Source organism: Podarcis gaigeae (assembly GCF_964106915.1).
Source record: "Podarcis gaigeae genome assembly, chromosome: 14".
NCBI lineage: Eukaryota > Metazoa > Chordata > Lepidosauria > Squamata > Lacertidae > Podarcis > Podarcis gaigeae.
Window position 1 is genome coordinate 6572811 of NC_139690.1, and position 18806 is coordinate 6591616.

The 18806-nt window shown below is 45.4% G+C and overlaps 2 protein-coding genes across 8 annotated transcripts in view; both read left to right on the top strand.

Moving 5' to 3' along the window:
• Positions 1–8606, top strand: part of NEDD4 (NEDD4 E3 ubiquitin protein ligase) — a 44034-nt gene extending 35428 nt beyond the window's left edge. For all 6 annotated transcript variants that reach the window (XM_083712483.1, XM_083712484.1, XM_083712485.1 and 3 more), the window contains 11 exons: positions 849–1078; positions 1751–1872; positions 1976–2046; positions 2211–2306; positions 3136–3209; positions 3409–3469; positions 3876–3935; positions 4062–4169; positions 4593–4689; positions 6554–6626; positions 6741–8606. In XM_083712483.1, coding sequence (XP_083568609.1) covers positions 849–1078; positions 1751–1872; positions 1976–2046; positions 2211–2306; positions 3136–3209; positions 3409–3469; positions 3876–3935; positions 4062–4169; positions 4593–4689; positions 6554–6626; positions 6741–6843 — 1095 coding nt within the window. In that variant the 3' untranslated portion in view covers positions 6844–8606. The remainder of the gene's footprint in view (positions 1–848; positions 1079–1750; positions 1873–1975; positions 2047–2210; positions 2307–3135; positions 3210–3408; positions 3470–3875; positions 3936–4061; positions 4170–4592; positions 4690–6553; positions 6627–6740) is intronic.
• Positions 8607–17866: 9260 nt separating this feature from the next.
• The window catches only part of PRTG (protogenin), an 82218-nt gene continuing 81278 nt past the window's right edge, over positions 17867–18806 (top strand). For both annotated transcript variants that reach the window (XM_083712494.1, XM_083712495.1), the window contains exon 1: positions 17867–18034. In XM_083712494.1, coding sequence (XP_083568620.1) covers positions 17977–18034 — 58 coding nt within the window. In that variant the 5' untranslated portion in view covers positions 17867–17976. The remainder of the gene's footprint in view (positions 18035–18806) is intronic.

The window sequence follows — 18806 nt, forward strand, 5'->3', positions numbered from 1 at the left end:
CAGCAGTGCTCTCCCCATTTTTCATCCCCAGCAACGGGTATGCAACCAGCTGTCCCTCTTAGTTTTTATTGGTCATGAAGGGCAGGGGTCAAGGGGCCTGGCGGTTCCTCCACTGTGAGATGTGAAGTTACAGGGAACCAGGCAGAGGGTCTTCTCAGAAGTGGCACCCACCCTGTGGAACACCCACCGTCAAATGTCGAACAGATAAATAACTATATGACTTTTAGAAGACATCTGAAGGCCGCCCTGCACAGGGAAGTTTTAAATGGTTGGTGTTTTATTGTGTTTTTAAGATTTTGTTTGGAGCCATCCAGAATGGCTAGGGCATCCCAGTTAGATGGCGGCATATAAAAAAATAATACTATATAGCACACGTGGTCGCCTGCGCCAACCTGAGCACCTTGTCCATGCCCCCAAGCAATACTAACTGAAACTCATCCAAGCCTTATCCTCTATGAATTCATCTAATCCTGTCACCTGCCCTGTGATCCTCAGATGAAGGGCAATATATAGATTTAATAATAAAAAATACATAGTCTTCTTTCAAAGCCATCCAAGTTGGTGGCCATCTTGTGGGAGTGAATTCATTAGCTATGTGCTCTATGAAAAAATAACTTTAAAACAGGTATACTACTTAAGTGTAGTCTTTGTAAGCTTGGAGCATTAACAGTCTAGGCTGATATTTGTCAGGGCACATAACTTCAAATGCTCCGTGTTTAATTGAAGAGCATTTTTCAGTCTTCATTAATCAAACTTCTTGCCAAAAGTGCAGGGCCCTGTTTAAGTATCCTCCCTTCATTTTGCTTGACAGACTACTCTTAACAATCAGTTACCGTGTTTCTCTTCAGGGTGATATTCCAAGTAAGTTTGAAATGAAACTTCACCGTGCCACAATCTTCGAAGACTCCTACAGAAGAATTAGTGCTGTAAAGAAGCCAGAGTATCTCAAAGCCAGGCTATGGATTGAATTTGATGGTGAAAAGGGTTTGGACTATGGAGGGGTCGCCAGGGAGTGGTTCTTCTTCATCTCCAAGGAAATGTTTAACCCATACTACGGATTGTTTGAATATTCTGCCACGTAAGTAAGACACCTACTGTGGCCAAGATTCTGCCATTTTTCTGCGGGTGTGAAATGTTGAACAGCTTAAACAACAAATTAGCCAGCCTGCCACCCAGATACTTCATACCTCATTTGAAGTTCTCCTATGTTAGCTCTGTGTGTGTGTGTGTGTGTGTGTGTGTGTGTGTGCATAGAGGGAGCACTAAGCTTCTTCTCTTGGCTAAACTTGGCTACCCTAAGGCTCCTCTTTGCCCATTTCTTCGAGAATGGCAGTTCTACAATTTGAGTCTTAAGAATCAAATTTAACCTTGAGCCAAATTCCAGGAGGAGGAGGAGGAGGACGAAGCAGCCCTTCTGCTACTCATCTTTGCACTTCTACCTGGGAGAGGCCCAGTGGGATGAGGCAAGTTCTAGACTGGGTGGATGGCAAATTCTGACTTCCTGGGGAAGGGCAATAGCTCAGTGGCAGAGAGTTTGCTCTGTGTGCTCCAGGTTGATTGAACTGCAGGTTTGGTGCTCAGTATCTCCAGGCAGAGTTGGGGAAGGACTTTAGGGAGCCATTGCTGGTCCACATAATCAAAGCTGGTCCTGATGGACCAATGGCCTGATCCCCATAGAGCAGCTTCTGAGATGTTTGAGCAAATGTCTACTGCTAGTATATGGAGCACATGGCCTCTACTTCCCTTGCAGGGATAACTATACTCTCCAGATTAATCCAAACTCCGGCATGTGCAATGAAGACCACCTTTCATACTTCAAGTTCATCGGCCGTGTGGCAGGGATGGCCGTCTACCATGGAAAGCTCTTAGATGGTTTGTACTTGACATTACAGAGGCTGCTTCTTGGCCGCTATTATTTGCACTGTGCTCCATAACATTTCTTTGCGACCAAGCTCTTCCTCTTTGTCTCTTGCAGGTTTCTTTATTCGCCCTTTTTACAAAATGATGCTTCAAAAGCCAATAATTCTTCATGATATGGAATCTGTGGTATGTAACATTCACCTCAAGCTGCTGCTGTTGCCTCACATTTTTATGGAGAATTAAATTAGTGCACAGTCTTTACCCATTATTTACATTTGTTAACACCTTCCACCCAAAGGACGGTTTATGTTGCTGGTCTTAATCACTCATCCATGTCATGTTCACTCTAGGACAGTGAATACTACAGTTCTCTGAGGTGGATTCTTGAAAACGATCCCAAGGAACTAGACCTCCGATTCACAGTTGATGAAGAACTTTTTGGGCAGGTTTGTAGCCATGCAGGGCTTAAATTAGAACACTCAAAAGGAACATAATGCCTTATGGTTGCTTCAGTCTTACCTTGTCTAATATTGATTTATGCTTTTTTGATAATGAAACAGTAAGTTGATAAGTGAGTTGAATTAGAGTTTTTACCTGGTCGTCTCAATATTTGTGGTCATCTACAAAATAAGTTTAAAGTGCAGTGAAGCATACATGCATGGCAACAAGCAAAACACTGCCACAAGCCAGTGACCACAAAAAAATTAATCTTCTGAAACAGACGTAGGTACCAGGTCTAGTTTTTCAGAGTAGCAAATGGTCTTTTGTCATCTGACCAGGAGAGTGTTGCTCTGGCACCCTCAGGAATCTGCTGGGACAATTTTGTGAGACACTTTAGGGATAAAACACTCAGATACAGACAGAATTAGACGCCATGGGTAGAGCAAGTCTCCCATGGAGGTGCCCAGGGCCCTATCTGTGCTGGACCAGTTTCAATTATTGTGGATAAGCAGCTCATGGAAGAGCAGTCAACCACCTGCCTGTGCTTCTGGTGTAAATACACTGATTTGATTTTGAATTGTATCATTGTTTCATTGTAACTCGCCCTGGGACCCTGTGGTGAAGGGCCAGTAAGAAACCTCACAAATAAATGGAGAAATCCTGAAGCTCCGCCAGCAAGCCCTGCAGCTGGTAATAGCAAGCCTTGCTGTATCTCCTCACTCACTTCAGGTGATCAGCAAAGAGGAGGTCTATGTTTATGGAGGGAGGAGGAGGAGGAGATTTTGCCTTACGCCGTATGTAGTGCTCAGTTTGCTTTGGTCCTCTTGTCTTTAGACTCATCAACATGAATTGAAACCTGGAGGGTCAGATGTGGTGGTCACAAATAAGAACAAGCAAGAGTATATTTAGTAAGTAACAGACTGCAGAACTGACACCACCCCACCCCTTGTGTGTGCATTTTCCAGTGGCAACTGTTCGCCATAAACTCTTTGTTCAATTTCCAATCTTCCCTATCTTAAAGCTAATGCTATGAAGAATCTGTAAAAACCTTTTAAATGTAGCTGTCATGTTGGTGTTTAAAACTCAATACTTCCTTCCATTTTACAGTCTTGTAATACAGTGGAGATTTGTGAACAGGATCAGGAAACAAATGGCTGCCTTCAAAGAGGTACCGTCATTTGCAGATACTCTTTGTGTTCTAATGTTGTCAATAGTCTCTTTCAGTATTGATTTCAGTCCATTAATTTTTTACCTGTGTGCTATTGAATTTTTACCTTGCTCTATACCTAGAGTGGCTTGCATTATTATTTTTAAAGCCATAAAGCTGTGTGAGCACAGCATGAAACCCCAAAAGAGAATGTGGAAAACTTAGATTCTCTCTCCCCCCTCTTAACTCCTGCCGTAAACTCCAGGATAAAATAGGAATCTGTCCTAAATGTCTTCCAAAATGGAATGGGACCGAGGTGCAGCAAAGCTTCTTTGAGGGGGGTGGGTTCCATAATGGTGGGGTTATAGCTACAAACACATCGCCATTCCAGTTGTCCAGCTTGCCTGATGCCTCTTCTGTATCCTAGGGTTTTTTTGAACTAATACCACAAGATCTCATCACAATCTTCGATGAAAATGAGTTGGAGGTAAGCTTTCTTCTGCTTCTTTCAAAACCTGTTTCCTTTGGGGAGTTTGTGTGTTGATATTTTCTGAGATAATGTTTCCTTTCTCTCTCTCTCTCTCTCTCTCTCTCTCTCTCTCTCTCTTTTCAGTTACTGATGTGTGGCCTGGGAGATGTAGATGTGAATGACTGGAGGGAACACACAAAGTACAAAAACGGCTACAGTGCAAATCACATAGTTATTCAATGGTTTTGGAAGGTAACCAAAATGGTGATTTCATTCTTCTAGCAGGAACGTTTTAAGCAAATGTTAGGCCAGAATTGCGTGAGAGTGTTTATGTCCTGCTACAAGTAGCGAAGAGTACATAGGGTGCTCAACATGCTCTCTTCTTCCATGATTGTACTAAAGATGGATGGAACTCAACTTAAAACAGTGGCACTGTTTAACCACCCATCACTGATCCTGGCAACCTCCTAAGTTAACAACAAATGCTTCTTCTGTGCAGTGGAAGCAAAAAACAAACAAACAAACAAAAAACTCCACTTGGAATGAAACCAGACTAATTTTCTCTGAGCAGACACTTAATAAACAAGCCACATTGACCAGATTGAACAACAACGAACACGTGTGATGGTTGGTCATAAGGTTAGCATTTCAGTAAGTCTTTGTAACTCTTCCTAGGCTGTGCTGCTGATGGACTCTGAAAAAAGAATCCGACTCCTTCAATTTGTGACGGGCACATCCCGCGTACCTATGAATGGATTTGCTGAACTATATGGTATGTACTTGCAGGGAAGTAACAGTTACAATAGCAAGGCATTTCCACGGGTATTCTAGAGCAAATTCTTCACACGCTGAGTCATCCTTCACAACCTCATATTACAAATGGTCAATATTATCCCCGTATCACAGATGAGTGTGTCTGTGTGTGAAGCTGAGGTGGTGGTGGCCTCTTTGTGAGTTTATGGCCTGAGGTGGGCTTTTAAGTTATTGCCTTCAAAATCTCATTGGGGTAAAATAACACCCTAAAAATAAGGGATGCGGGTGGTGCTGTGAGTTAAACCACAGAGCCTAGGACTTGCTGATCAGAAGGTCAGCGGTTCGAATCCCCATGACGGGGTGAGCTCCCGTTGCTCGGTCCCTGCTCCTGCCAACCTAGCAGTTCGAAAGCACATCAAAGTGCAAGTAGATAAATAGGTACTGCTCCGGCAGGAAGGTAAACAGCGTTTCCGTGTGCTGCTCTAGTTCTCCAGAAGTGGCTTAGTCATGCTGGCCACATGACCCGGAAGCTGTACGCTGGCTCCCTCGACCAATAAAGCGAGATGAGCGCCGCAACCCCAGAGTCGGCCACGACTGGACCTAATGGTCAGGGGTCCCTTTACCTTAACACCCTAAAAAGAGATGGTGTGCCTGTCCCAGTATCATGTGTAAGGAAGATAAATGCAGGGGCCACTTGTAGAGGGATTTGTGGGGTGTGGGTGGGTTCCTGCACTTTCTACCTGCCAGTTTCCCTCATGCCAGAGCAGGTGGGCCAGTTGGCATGGGCAGACTCCTCCTGGTAGAAGCAAAGGGGGCAAATCTTTGGTAAAGATTATTGATATTGCAAGGAGAATCAAGGGGGGGGGTCCTTTAGCACAGGATGTTAATCTTTTAAAGAAGAGTCAAAAAGATTAATACAGAAATATAGATAAGTAAATGCAGAAATGGGGCCTACATTTCCCATCTGGCCTGGGCTTATTGCCAGCTTTGCATGGGCCTTGTTCTCCATTTGACTTGGGAGGACATCCAGCAAAGGATTACCCTATCCTCCACCCAATGGACCTTGCAGGATGTCCTCCCAGGTCCAATGGAGAACAAGGCCCATGCAAAGCTGGCAATAGGCCCAGGCCAGATGGGAAATGTAAGCTCCGTTTCTGCCCCATTTCTGTAAAGCTGATAATAGCACATGTGGTCCCTTGCATGTGCCCTTCCTGTCTACCCTCCCCTACACACACACACACCCCTCTTCAGTGTGGGGTTGGGGAGATGCAGCTGACGAAATCACCAGCTCTTGTTTATCCCCAGTAAATAGAATTAATTTAATAACTAATGGGAAGATGTATTGATTTGTTTGTGCTGCAATTACCCAAATAGGAGCAAAAAAACTTAACAGGAGCCCTCCATCTTGCTCCCTCAGAGCTGAGTTGTGGGACCAACTTAGTCTGCATATTATTGGAAAATAACTTCTTAAATATCATGATTCACCACTTCTGTTAATGGCTGCATAAGGTTGGGAGGGTCACCAAGTCTAGAGGCATTTTGGAATCAGCACATGACATTGAGCTGCTTTTTCTGCGTTCAAGCAGCCTCATCACGTTCATTATGTCAGGAACCCTTTACCACGCTCCTGCAAGGTAGGCTTTTGACCTTGTGTTGCAGATGAGGATGGGTTTGCCACAGGGCAGAGGTAAGGTCTTCTCCACTGGACCACCTTAATTCACAAGTCAGTCTTGGCCCCTACCCTGCTGTAGCTGGATTAGTTTCTTTTTCCCATAGTTTGCACGTTCCACTTCCATAAATGAGAGCTGCCTAATAGCCAAGGCTTACACTGTGACCAGGTGAGGATCTAAAATCATTAGGCTTGCTGTGTATGTTCTTTGCAGGTTCAAATGGACCACAGTTGTTCACCATTGAGTACTGGGGCAGCCCTGACAAACTGCCAAGAGCTCATACTTGGTAAATATTCCTGAGCATGAAGTATTCTGTTGAGATTGTTCCTCTGTCCATCCTGGCATATAATATAGCTGTTTTTTTTTTGTGCCTCTTCTATCCATCTCCACCCCACCCCAGTTTTAACCGCTTGGATTTGCCTCCATATGAATCTTTTGAAGACTTGTGGGACAAGCTTCACTTTGCAATTGAAAATGCTCAGGGGTTTGATGGCGTTGACTGAGCCCCAGAAGAGGAGGGTGACGATGCTGTACTTCTTCTCTGTGCTGCAATTTGAGAGTTTACAAGCTAAACAAATATTCCAGGGACTCTATTGCTGCATTTGAATGGCAACTGAATCTTTATGGTATCTTTTTTTTTTAAAAAAAAGTGTTAATTTCAGTTACAGCTAATTGTATTTTGCATTTCAAACTCTTGCCTGTTGGATTAGCGGGTGCGCATGAACACTGGTGAGGCTGGCATGAATGAGCCTTGCATTACCTCTTTCAAGAATTTGCCGCCTTGGCAATCTTAACTACTGAAAGCGTAAGCTGTGAAAAGCCGAGTGTGTCTGTCTGTCTTCCGTCCATTTGTCGGTCCATGTGTGCATTCTCTCTCCAGAGGTTGCTGGACAGCCCACGGATTCTGCTCCTGGGTTGCGAAGCACTTCTTCAGACTTTCCAAAGCACCTTAACTATATCTTTGGGTAACCTTAAAATCTTTCCACCTGTGCGCAGTAAACTGGCTCTGGCTGGGTGCTGGATGGCAGCTTCCCTGTCCAGCTGTGCTTGCTCTGAGCAGCGAGAAGCTGTGCACGGAGACTGGCAGCAGCTGCTTCCCTGGGCATTGCACAGGAGGAAACATCTTCCCAGTCGATTATGCCCAGTTGTTTCCTTTTTTAGTATTCCCAATTCTATTTCTAAACTTTTTAACTTTTGAGATTAAAAAGTAGCATGGACTTAAATGAGATTATTTTAAAACCTGTTTGGATTTATATGCTAGTGTATTTTTGGTAAATCATATTTTGATAAATTGTCTAACAAATAATATTTTCAGCTTTGCTTTTTTGAACTCAAGACAGACTTTTTTTTTTTTGAATACTACAGTGTTAAGTCATAGCAAAATGCCTTTTCATATTCATTCTTGCAGTATTGCACCACAATAAATAAATAAATATGCAGACATGTTTACAGGGTTTTGCGGGCCAAATTCAGCAATCTGATCTGTGGAAACGTGAGTGACGCTTCTCAGAATAAGCACCCAGGGCAGAATTTGGCCCTGAAATTAGTTTAGATGTTACAGGACTCCCCTTCCATCCCTATTCCAACTGCATTTTTATATTTTGTCAACATTTAGTCTAGAAACCAAATAAAAATACAGTATAACCAAAGTTATAGTATATAATGTGCAATTCAGCATGAAACATTTTGTACATTTGTTCAATAAGAAATAAGGATATTTTAGTATGAGGGTCAGGGCTAGTATTTTGGTCAATGCTGGTTTGAAATCATGTTTTGAGAAGTGGAAGTTTACAAAACAGTCTTTGGTTTTGGTTGACTCTTGAACCCTTTTGTTATGCACGTACCTGGAGCAGTTCCCCAAGTGCCACAATCCTGACCCAGTTGGAAGGGCTCATGCCTGACCTGTTGGAGAGGTCACTGGGCTGCCGCAACACTTGGTGAACTGCACCAAAGACGTGGAGAAAAAGCAGGTCCACCCCTGTGGCCAGTTGCCATCTCACATGCACATTGTTGAAGGCCTGCAACTCGCCCTAACAAATGGGCCTTAAGGGATCTTTCAAATCCTGTTTGGACGGGGTCTAATGCATTCAGGAGTATTACAAGTAAATAAAAATGGTTATTCAATCTACATACTTTTTTGGGGGGGGTTGTGTGTGTAAAATTTGGAATAATCTGTCTGTATAAATTTGAATGTAACAGAGTACTTTAGTCTAACAAATGAACAGTCTGAAGAACCTGAAACGGTAAATAAAATCTATTCTGATAAGCTGGCTGGTTTTCATTCAAGTCAATGCGGTACTACTGAAATGGTCTATAATTAGTTCTCTGAAGCAGCCATTCCCATCAGTTTCTTCTCCTTTGCCTCTTAGCTCCAGGAAATATCTGTTCCCAAAGCTCTTGCTATATATCCTCTTACCTTTCACTGTTCCTTGTTGTGTGGATCAAATGAGGAGGTGGAGAACCAGGTACCCCACCTTGAGCGCCTCCTTGGAGAGGGAAGGTGGCATATATATTTTTTTTTAAAAAAATTCTTTTTATTAAGTTTCATTCATCACATACACAAAAAAGAAAATAGCACATAAACATTAAATGAAAAAACAAAAATGCACCAACACAAAAAAGAAAAAAGGGGGGGCAAGTCAAAAAAAAGAATGAATAAAAATTAAACTAATACATAACACTCACTATCTGACTTCCTTCCCTCCTGATTTCGGACTCCTAGTTTTAAAGATTTCGTTTTTTCAGCTGATATTGGTTATTAGTTTATACATCGGAAGTTTTATAATATACCTGCTATAGTTGGTAGGTTTCTATAATTGCCTTCTATGTATAAAGGTAAAGGTACCCCTGCCCGTACGGGCCAGTCTTGCCAGACTCTGGGGTTGTGCGCCCATCTCACTCAAGAGGCCGGGGGCCAGCGCTGTCCGGAGACACTTCCGGGTCACGTGGCCAGCGTGACATCGCTGCTCTGGCGAGCCAGAGCCGCACACGGAAACGCCGTTTACCTTCCCGCTGGTAAGCGGTCCCTATTTATCTACTTGCACCCGGAGGTGCTTTCGAACTGCTAGGTTGGCAGGCGCTGGGACCGAGCAGCGGGAGCGCACCCCGCCGCAGGGATTCGAACCGCCGACCTTTCGATCGCTAAGTCCTAGGCGCTGAGGCTTTAACCGACAGCGCCACCTGCGTCCCTTCCTTCTATGTATGCCATGAATTTAATCCAATCATTATTCAACTTTGTATTCTTTTGGTTTCTGATTCTCTGCGTCATTTTTGCCAATTCGACAAAGTCATATAGTTTCGTTTGCCACTCCCTCACCGTTGGTATATTTGTACTTTTCCAGTTTTGGGCAATTAACATTCTGGCCGCTGCTATTGAATATTGAAATAAGATTTTATCTTCCTTCCTAATTTCCTCCCCAATAATACCTAATAAGAAGGCCTCTGGTTTTTTAGGGAACGTGTATCTAAATATTTTTTTAAACTCATTATATATCGTATCCCAAATTTTTTTTATTTCCTCACATGTCCACCACATATGTATAAAGTTGCCTTCTTTTGTTTTGCATTTCCAGCAGGCCTTATTTCCAGTCTTATACATCTTGTTTAGTTTCTCTGGTGTTATATACCATCTATATATCATCTTTTCTAAGTTTTCTACGATTGCCACACTCGCCGTGAATTTTATTCCCTCATTCCATAGTTTTGCCCATTTTTCATATTCTATATTATGTCCCAGGTCTATGGCCCACTTCACCATAACTTCCTTAATCTCTTCATCTTTTGTATCCCATTCTAATAGTATATTGTACATTTTGGATAGTAACTTAGATTTGCTTTCAATTATTTCTATCTGAAATTTCGATTTCTTGTCATTCATTCCAATTTTTTTGTCCTCTGTCCATATTGCATTGATTTGATGATACTGTAGCCAATTTTTCAACTTCCCCTTCAGCTCCTCATATGGTTTTAGTTTCCAGCTGTCTTCCGATCTTATTAATAAATCTTCATATGTCAATTTTTGCTCCTCCATATTTATTTTTTTAATTGTTAAGATATTTGTTGGGGACAGCCACCAAGGAGTTCTCCATTCTAGCAGTTTTTTGTTTTTTCCCCAGACTTCGTACAATGGACCCCTGATAATATGGTTTGAAAATCCTTTGTGAGCTTTCTCCTTATTTGACCACAGGTAGGCGTGCCAGCCAAACCTGTTGTCTACCCCTTCCAAATCCAATAAGTTGGTATCTTCCAAGGTTATCCAATCCTTCACCCAACATAGGCAGGCGGCCTCATAATATAATCTTAAGTTAGGGACTGCAAATCCTCCTCTCTCCTTTCGATCCGTAAGTAGTTTAAATCTAATCCTTGGCCTCCTTCCCTGCCATATGAATTTTGAGAGGGTTTTCTGCCAATCTCTGAACAATTTAGGCCCCCTAATTACCGGAATGTTTTGGAATAAGAACAGCATTTTTGGGAGGACATTCATCTTTATTGCCTCCATCCTGCCCATCCATGAGAGATTGACTCTGTTCCAGACATCCATATCTTTTTTGATTTCTTTCCATGTTGTCGAGTAATTGTCTTCAATTAAGTTTATGTTTTTTGATGTGAGCCATATTCCTAGATATTTTATTTTTTTAGCTACCATTATTCCATATTTTCTCTCTAATTTTTCTTTTTCTACCTTTCCTAAGTTCTTTATTAACATCTTTGTCTTTAGTTTATTCAATTTGAAGCCTGAAAGTTTACCGTATTCTTCCAAAGTCTCCAGCGCTTTGCCGATACTTCCTTGCGGCTCTTCCAGGGATAGCATCAGGTCGTCCGCATAGGCTCTTAACTTATACTCCTTCGATCCTATTTTTATTCCTTGTATTTCTGGTCTCCAAGTATTCAATTATATTAATAACATGTCTCACATTATCTTTCAAAAACCTGTTCGGGAGGAAATCCGCCTGATCTTTGTGGATTAAATTTGTTGGACACTTTTTCAATCTATTTGCCATGATGTCTGCATATATTTTATAATCATTATTTAATAGAGATATTGGCCTGTAATTTTTAATGTTCAGTTTGTCTGTGTCTGGTTTTGGAATTAACGTTATAAATGCCTCCCTCCAAGACTCAGGTATTTTCCCCCCTCTCAGGATATTATTCATGGCCTTACAAAGCGCTGGTGCCAATTGATTTCCCAAAACTTTATAGTATTTTGCCGATAAGCCATCCGGTCCCGGTGCCTTCCCTAACTTCATTTTTTTAATCGCATCCTGAATCTCTTCTATTCTTATGGGTCTGTTTAGTTGAGACCTTTCTTCTTCTGTTACAATCTTTCCTTCACAGTTCTTGAGATACTCTTCTATCTGGATTAGGTCTTCTTCTCCTTTTTTGTGAAACTTCTCATAAAATTTGAGAAAATTTTCCTGTATCTTTTTTGGGTCTTCTATCAGTTCCTCCCCTACTTTTATTTTGTTTATCACATTTTGTTTTTGTCTTTTCCTGAGTTGCCAGGCTAATAATTTCCCGGTTTTATTTGCTGATTCAAAATATCTCTGCCTCATTAGCTTGATTTTCCATTCAATTTCTTGGCTCGTTAGCATCGAGTATTGTGTTTGTAGTATCTTTATTGTTTGTATGCTTTGTTCATCTTTCGGGTTATCTGTTAATTTTTTCTCAGACTCCCTAAGTTGTCTGAGAATTTCTTCCTTTTTTTGCTGTCTTATTTTCTTTTTATAACTGTTTTGTTGGATGAAGAAACCTCTTATGACCGCCTTACTGGCATCCCATACTACTTCTGAATTTATTCCTACGTTGAGATTCAAATCAAAATACTCTTTTAAGGTGGCTTTGGCTTTTTCAATAACCTCATCATTGTCTAATAAATATTCGTTTAGCCTCCATCTGAAACCTCCCTGCATTACCCCTCTTATTTCCAATGTTATTGAATTATGATCGGAGAGGGTTCTCGGTTGGATTTCACATTTGGTGGCTCTTAGTGTAAGTTCCCTCGAGGTCCATATTTGATCTATTCTGCCCCAACTTTTGTGTACCTCTGAAAAAAAGTGAACTGCTTTTCTGTTGGGTGCTTATAATGCAATAAATAAATAAAAACCCTGAATTATTTGGAGTGGGGACTGTGTGTGAAAACCTATGACAGTGGTTCGCAAACATTTTTCTCTGGGCTACACTTGCAGAATAGAAATTTGCTCCTGCTGCACTGAATTTTTTTATTGATAAGAAAACCAAAAGAAACAACTCATAGCAGTGCTTGATTTATAACATGCTTTACAATATGATCATGGGACATCCAGAAATTATAAAACAATGTAGCTACATAGGAACACAGATCATTCCCAAAATATAAACATATATACCTTAAGTATGTATGCAGACTCAGTGAGAGGCGTGAGCTTGCTTTTGGCAGGTAATCTCTAATTTGAGACAGACATATGTCATGGAGCACCAGAAGAATAACCAATTATCTTGAAGAGGGGCATGGAAACTATTTCTGGTTGTATATCCGATTTTTTCTTTTATTTTTATATTCTACTAAGCTACCCTGAAATGTTTAAATGTTTCTTTGATTGCCCTTGAACCTTCCTGCCACATTTGCCATCCTCTCCTGCCACACCATTTGAGAACCATTGACCTGTGACAAAATGCAGCTGTTTATTTAATGCATAGATAAAAGCTACTCCCAAACATGCAGCTGTGTCAAACCCAGACATCAGTTGATTTGCCTTACTATGTAGTTGGATGATTATGAAAACCAAGCTTATTTCCTGGATCAAGCAAGTCTGTGAGTTGCAGCCTGCCAGGCAGTCACAAGGTGTCCAGCTTCCCTCTGAGCCTTCCACAGCCCCTGAATGATGGGTGAGGTTTGTAAAATGGGTTATATTCCACTTCCACATAGTCCAGATGACTTCTTTCAAATGGGGAGTTAGATCAGACTTCCTCAACCTTGGCCCTCCAGATGTTTTGAGACTACAATTCCCATCATCCCTGACCACTGCTCCTGCTAGCTAGGGATCATGGGAGTTGTAGGCCAAAAACATCTGGAGGGCCAAGGTTGAAGAAGCCTGAGTTAGATGAAGTGCTAAACATGCAGTTCAGAGGCTGATCACAGATCAAAAACCCCAATGGGTGAGGGTGGGATCAGCCAATGTGTAAGTTATCCAAGATTGTGGAGTCTGATGCTTTTGCATTTCTTCAATAAAAGAAGTGAAATGTTTCTCTGCAGTGCAACTCTGCTCTGAGTGACATCCATCAGTCCCTTTCCCCCTTTGATTCAGCTGCTGATCATCTATTCCAGGAGGTCTCACTTTTCCCCCATCAAGGTTAGTGAGGTTAAAAGCGCTCTTGCTATCCACAAGATATCCCAAGCCATTTTTGCTAGTCTGTCTTAACTGGTATAGATAGCTTCCTGTCTCTCCTCAAATATTCAGTGGCAAAGATTTTCCCCTAACCTTTGCAGGCAATGAGTAAGAGCACTAATGATGAGGAATCTCTCTTTCTTGAGATATTGAGGCAATTTTGATTACTCCTCAAGCTCCACCAGAGGGCATAACAAGCCAGCTATCACATTGCAGATGAATTTAGGGCCTGAGCAGGAATACATAAGTTTAGGACTCAAATACAGTACTCTGAAATTTGCCACCTGAGCTGCCCCAAATCACCTGGTAGGGATATTAATGGGGTCTGAAGGGAATTGGACCCAGTAGCAAAAGGGTGGGGAAAAGCTTCATGAACACAAAAAATAGGATCCAACATTCATCCTGAATATGTGATTAATTCACTCAACTTGGCAACTGTTCCCACTGGAGTAATCAGAAACCTTTTCAGTTCCATAAGAGGGAGCCACTGAATCTTATGAATACCATCTTAAATAAGTCCAAAATGTGGTTCCCTCCAGAAGTTTTGGACTATAGCTTCCACCGGCTCTGAGCAGCATGATGGGAGTTGTAGTCCAAAACATCTGGAAGGCGCTAGGCTGCACTTTCCTAGAAGGCAACGATGGAGGCAGCTGTGCATTTAAAAGTAGTTGGTGTTTTTAGTGAAATGTCCGAATGGTGGGGAAATGTCTCAAAAAGTGGCTATAGTGGCTCTGGGTCATATTTGGAGCAAGCACTTGTACCACTGAATTTGCTTATACCCGTTGCTGGAAACCACAGGAAGGTAGAGTGCTGCTGTGCTCAAATCCCACAAGCATCTGAGTGGCCACTGGGAGAACAGGATGCTGGAATATGTGGGCCGTTGGCCTGATCCAACAAGCTCATCTTATGCTCTTCGCTTTTCCGCAATCCCTCTGCTGCCTCTCCTCTCAGCCACTGCCAGCTTGGACCCCATTGTGATATTTTATACTTGTGTACACTGCTATTTTTCTGCCAGTTTATGTAGCGTGGAGAGAAGATTTTGGAGCTCCTCCTGATTCCTTTTCTTTTTTCCACTCTAAATAATTTGGTGCCATCCTCAGACTTTGTTACCTATAATTGTTTTCAACTAAGTCCTGCTTGGAATTAAAAAGCACGAATCCTGTTGCAGATCTTCAGGGTTCCCACTGATTCAATCTCTCCATAGCAAGAACTGTCTTGGTTCATCCTTATTCTCTTTAACCAGTTTCTGATTCATAATACAGTGGTACCTCGGGTTACATACGCTTCAGGTTACAGACTCTGCTAACCCAGAAATAGTACCTTGGGTTAAGAACTTTGCTTCAGGATGAGAACAGAAATTGCGCGGCAGCAGGAGGAGGCCCCATTAGCTAAAGTGGTTTTTCAGGTTAAGAACAGTTTCAGGTTAAGCACGGACCTCCGGAACGAATTAAGTACTTAACCCGAGGTACCACTGTACAACCCACTTAAAGATTAAAGCCACTGTCCATTGTCTTCTATGTCAGCCTGCTTCTACTTGTGGAAGAGTGTTGCAGATGAATGTTCTGTGCAAAATCCTCACAAAGTGCTGCCTCTGTCGTTGTGGCACCTGCTTTGGTGCAGTACTGTATCTCCCATGGAAGCAAGGACCATGCCACACAACCAGCAAAAGGTGTCACTTGTACTTTTGCATTACTGGAAGTTTGCTAACGTTCCTGGAGACATGCAGAAGGAAAACAGAAGGGGCTTGTTTCTGACTCCACTTTGGTGCCAGGCAGGAAAAAATCCTACTGCAAAGCCTGTTGGGTCTAGGGAAACGAATTCCTCCTTCCGCTCTCCTTGTGCATCCAATCTGAGCTAAGCAAAAATTCCAAGAGTTTCTAGCATTAGCTGGAAATGAACAGTTTTGTTAGCAAGATGAGCAAATGGACAAACTTTCATGGACTGTTTTGTTTTTTGCAAAAAGGCCTTAAACTGCATCAGAGGAGCTTTTGTGTGTGGTTCAGGACCTCTCTGAAATATAAGACTCCTGGTGAGGAGAAATATTGTTATGGAAGCTAGACCTGTGGTCCAGTGTGTGTGTGTGTGTGTGAGAGAGAGAGGGCTTGGGAGATGCCTTGGAGGCTTCCGATCTGTTTATCTTCACACTCCTGAGAGGTCATCGCTCTTGTGCTGTGACAGCAGCTGGTAGGTAGGAAGAGCCTTTTGGAGGAGGGGGGAGGTTAAGATAAGGGGACAGGCCTGGTGGAGCCGCCTCTGGTCAGAGTTCCTGCACGTCTGTGGGAGATAAAATGGAGCAGAGGCAGAAGGCCTCAGCTATCTATCCTTCTGATAGGTAAAAAAAAAAGGGGTGGAGGTGGAAATCAAACAGCTAATTCCTAAAAATCCACGTAAGAGTAGACAAGGACATGAAACATATTTGTGTCTATCTCTGGCCTTAGTAGGTGTCTGGTCAAGCTTCCCACCTTACAAATGTGAGTTTGTTAGGAAATTCAGCAATGTGACCAAAATGCTGCAATAAAGAACAACTCTCAGGGGCACCCTTGGGTGGCAGGTTCAGCCTATACAAAGGCCAAAAGGCAGGTGGCATTCTAGCCAGGCATCTAACAATAGCCCTGTGCATACTTCTGAACCCCAAGTTATACTTGTGGTGGGGGACGGGGTATACTTAATCCTCAGTCCCTGAAAACTCCTGTCCTCTTCCCTAAGTGTTTCCAGATCTGTGTGTGAGGTTAATGGCAGCTCTGGGTCCCTGCCAGAGACAAGAGGTGGTCAGTTGGAGCTTCCTTAGGACAACTGGAGAACTTCTTGCAGTAATGTGGCCCTAGACTTCATCTCATGGCAGCGACATGTGGGGAGCACATGCCCTGCTTTCAAGCTTATTCCCATTGGGCTACTGGGAGAACAGGATGCAGGACCGGGCAGACTTTTGGTTTGATCCAGCAGCCCAGTTCTTCTTATGGAATTAAACAAGAGGCAATGAAAGAGTCGAGTATTTGCTGCGAAAGAATGCCAAAGGGAGTTTTATGCTGGCCACACACAGCACTGATGCGGAGAGATCTTTATCAGCCCTAAGTGCTGCGTGTTATACCTTGCATAGCTTCAACAAGGTCTCCAGTTATAGCAGCAATTCATCAAAATCAGAGCTAGGAGGACAGCCATAAATAGATAACTAGAAAAGAAAGCGGAGTTTGGCAGGCTCTTCAAATACATTTTGCCCCAAGCCATTATTTTAAATCTACAGAGACAAATAGGAAGGCAACAACGGGTTAACGGTGCTTGGAGGGGCATCTTTCGCCCTTTATCTGCTCTGGGACCCCGGCAGCCCCCACGAAGCTCCCCTTGGGGTCCCTCAGCAGGCCCCACTTTTGACGGTCTACTTCGGGCAGGAGCTGCGCAGCGAGCGAGCGAGACGTCGGGGGGTCGCAGCCTGGGGAGAGAAAGGTCCGCTCCCTGCGCTCAGGTTGCAGCGGGCCGCTGGCTGGGGGGGGGGGGGAATCTTGTGCCCTTATTGCACGGGCTGCGAGGCGGGAAGCCCCTCCGCCCGGCTGCTCCTGGCGCTGGAGGCTCTTCTCGGCCGCCCCGTCGGGCCGGCCAGCCAGCGCGGCACAGAACCCCGGGGCGAGGAGCCCGTCCAGGAGGGCGCGCATCCAGCCCAGTGGTGTAGCGTGGGTTGTCAGCACCCGGGGCAAGGCAAGTAATTTGCACCCCCTAACCCGTGGATTTGCGCCCCCTAACCCTAACCCCCAGATGTTGCGCCCGGTGCGGCCGGCCCCCCCTGCACCCCCCACGCTACGCCACTGATCCAGCCCCCCGTTCTCCCCACACCGCGCCGGGCCCGAGGCAGCGAGGGGATCCCCCGGGAGAGCCCGCCAGCAGCCTCCTCCCCGCGCCGGCTCCAGCGCCCCCCCCTCCTCCTCCTCGGCGAGGCTGACCTCAGGTGCCTGCGCGGAGAGGGGGCGGAGGGCCGGCTCCAGCCAAAGGCCAATGAAGAGGCCCCGAAAGTAGGGCCGGGGAGCCCCCCGCGCCCCCGCCTCCTCCTCCTCCTCCTCCCTCCCCGCCTGGCCTGCCGGACCCCGGCCGCGGCCCCCTCCTCCCTTGGTGCGTCCTTCCACACTGTGTCCCTGCGCAGCCCCAAGCGGGGAGGGGGGAGAAGAAGAAAGAGTCCCCCGGCGGGCGGGCGCGCTGGCCGGCCAGGCAGAGAGAAGCCATTCGGCCCTCTGGACGGACGGACGCGCTGCTGGCCGGAGGAGGGCGATGCCCCAGAGAGGCTAAATGGCGCCCCGACGGAACCCGCTCCTCGCCGCCTTCCTCGGCCTCCTCGCCCTCCCAGGTGAGCCGCCGGCCCGGGCGCCGACGCCGCGCATCCCCCGGACTAACTGGCCGGCCGGCCGCTCGCTCGCTGGCTCGGCCGGTCCTCCTCCTGGCAGCCGGCCCAGAAGAGGCGGAGGCGGCCGCCCGGCCCCTCCTCTCCTCCGGCTTGGCGCTTCCCCTTCCCACTCCGGAGCCGCCGCATCCTCTGCCCAGAGCCCGACGGCTGCCCAGGCGGCGCGTCTCCGTCCGTCGGAGCTCTTCCCCGGAGCGGCGCTTTCCCCTTTTGGGGGGGGGGTCTCGCTCGCTCGCCTCGCGGCGTCCCGGCCGCTCAGGGCTCCCCCCGCCGCCGCCGCCAGTCCAGCGCTGGCTGGGCTAACGAGCTCTTGTAAAAAGAGCCTTTTACGAGGCGCCCCGCGCGGGATCTTTTTTTTTGACGAGCTTGTAAAATTAGCGACCGGCTTGTGGCCTGGAAGGGGTCCGGCGACGAGGCTCGAAGACCCCGCTCGCAGCAGCGCCTATTCCCTTGCCGGAGAGGGGGGGTCCCTTCATTCCCGCGTTGGCCGGAGGGGCCGTTTCCACACAGGGACATCTTAGGAGCCCGGCACCCCAGCTCGGAAAGGGGGGCGAGGGGCCATTTCCTCGGCGAAAGGAAGGGGAGCCTCACGGGACGCCTCCCGCCCCTCCGGGTCCTGCTCCCTCCGCGGCTCCCCTGGAAGCGCTTCTCCCCAACAGCCCCAGCCAAGCCGGCCAGGCAGGAGCTTTTCGGGGTGCTCCGCGGGCGAGGCGGTGTG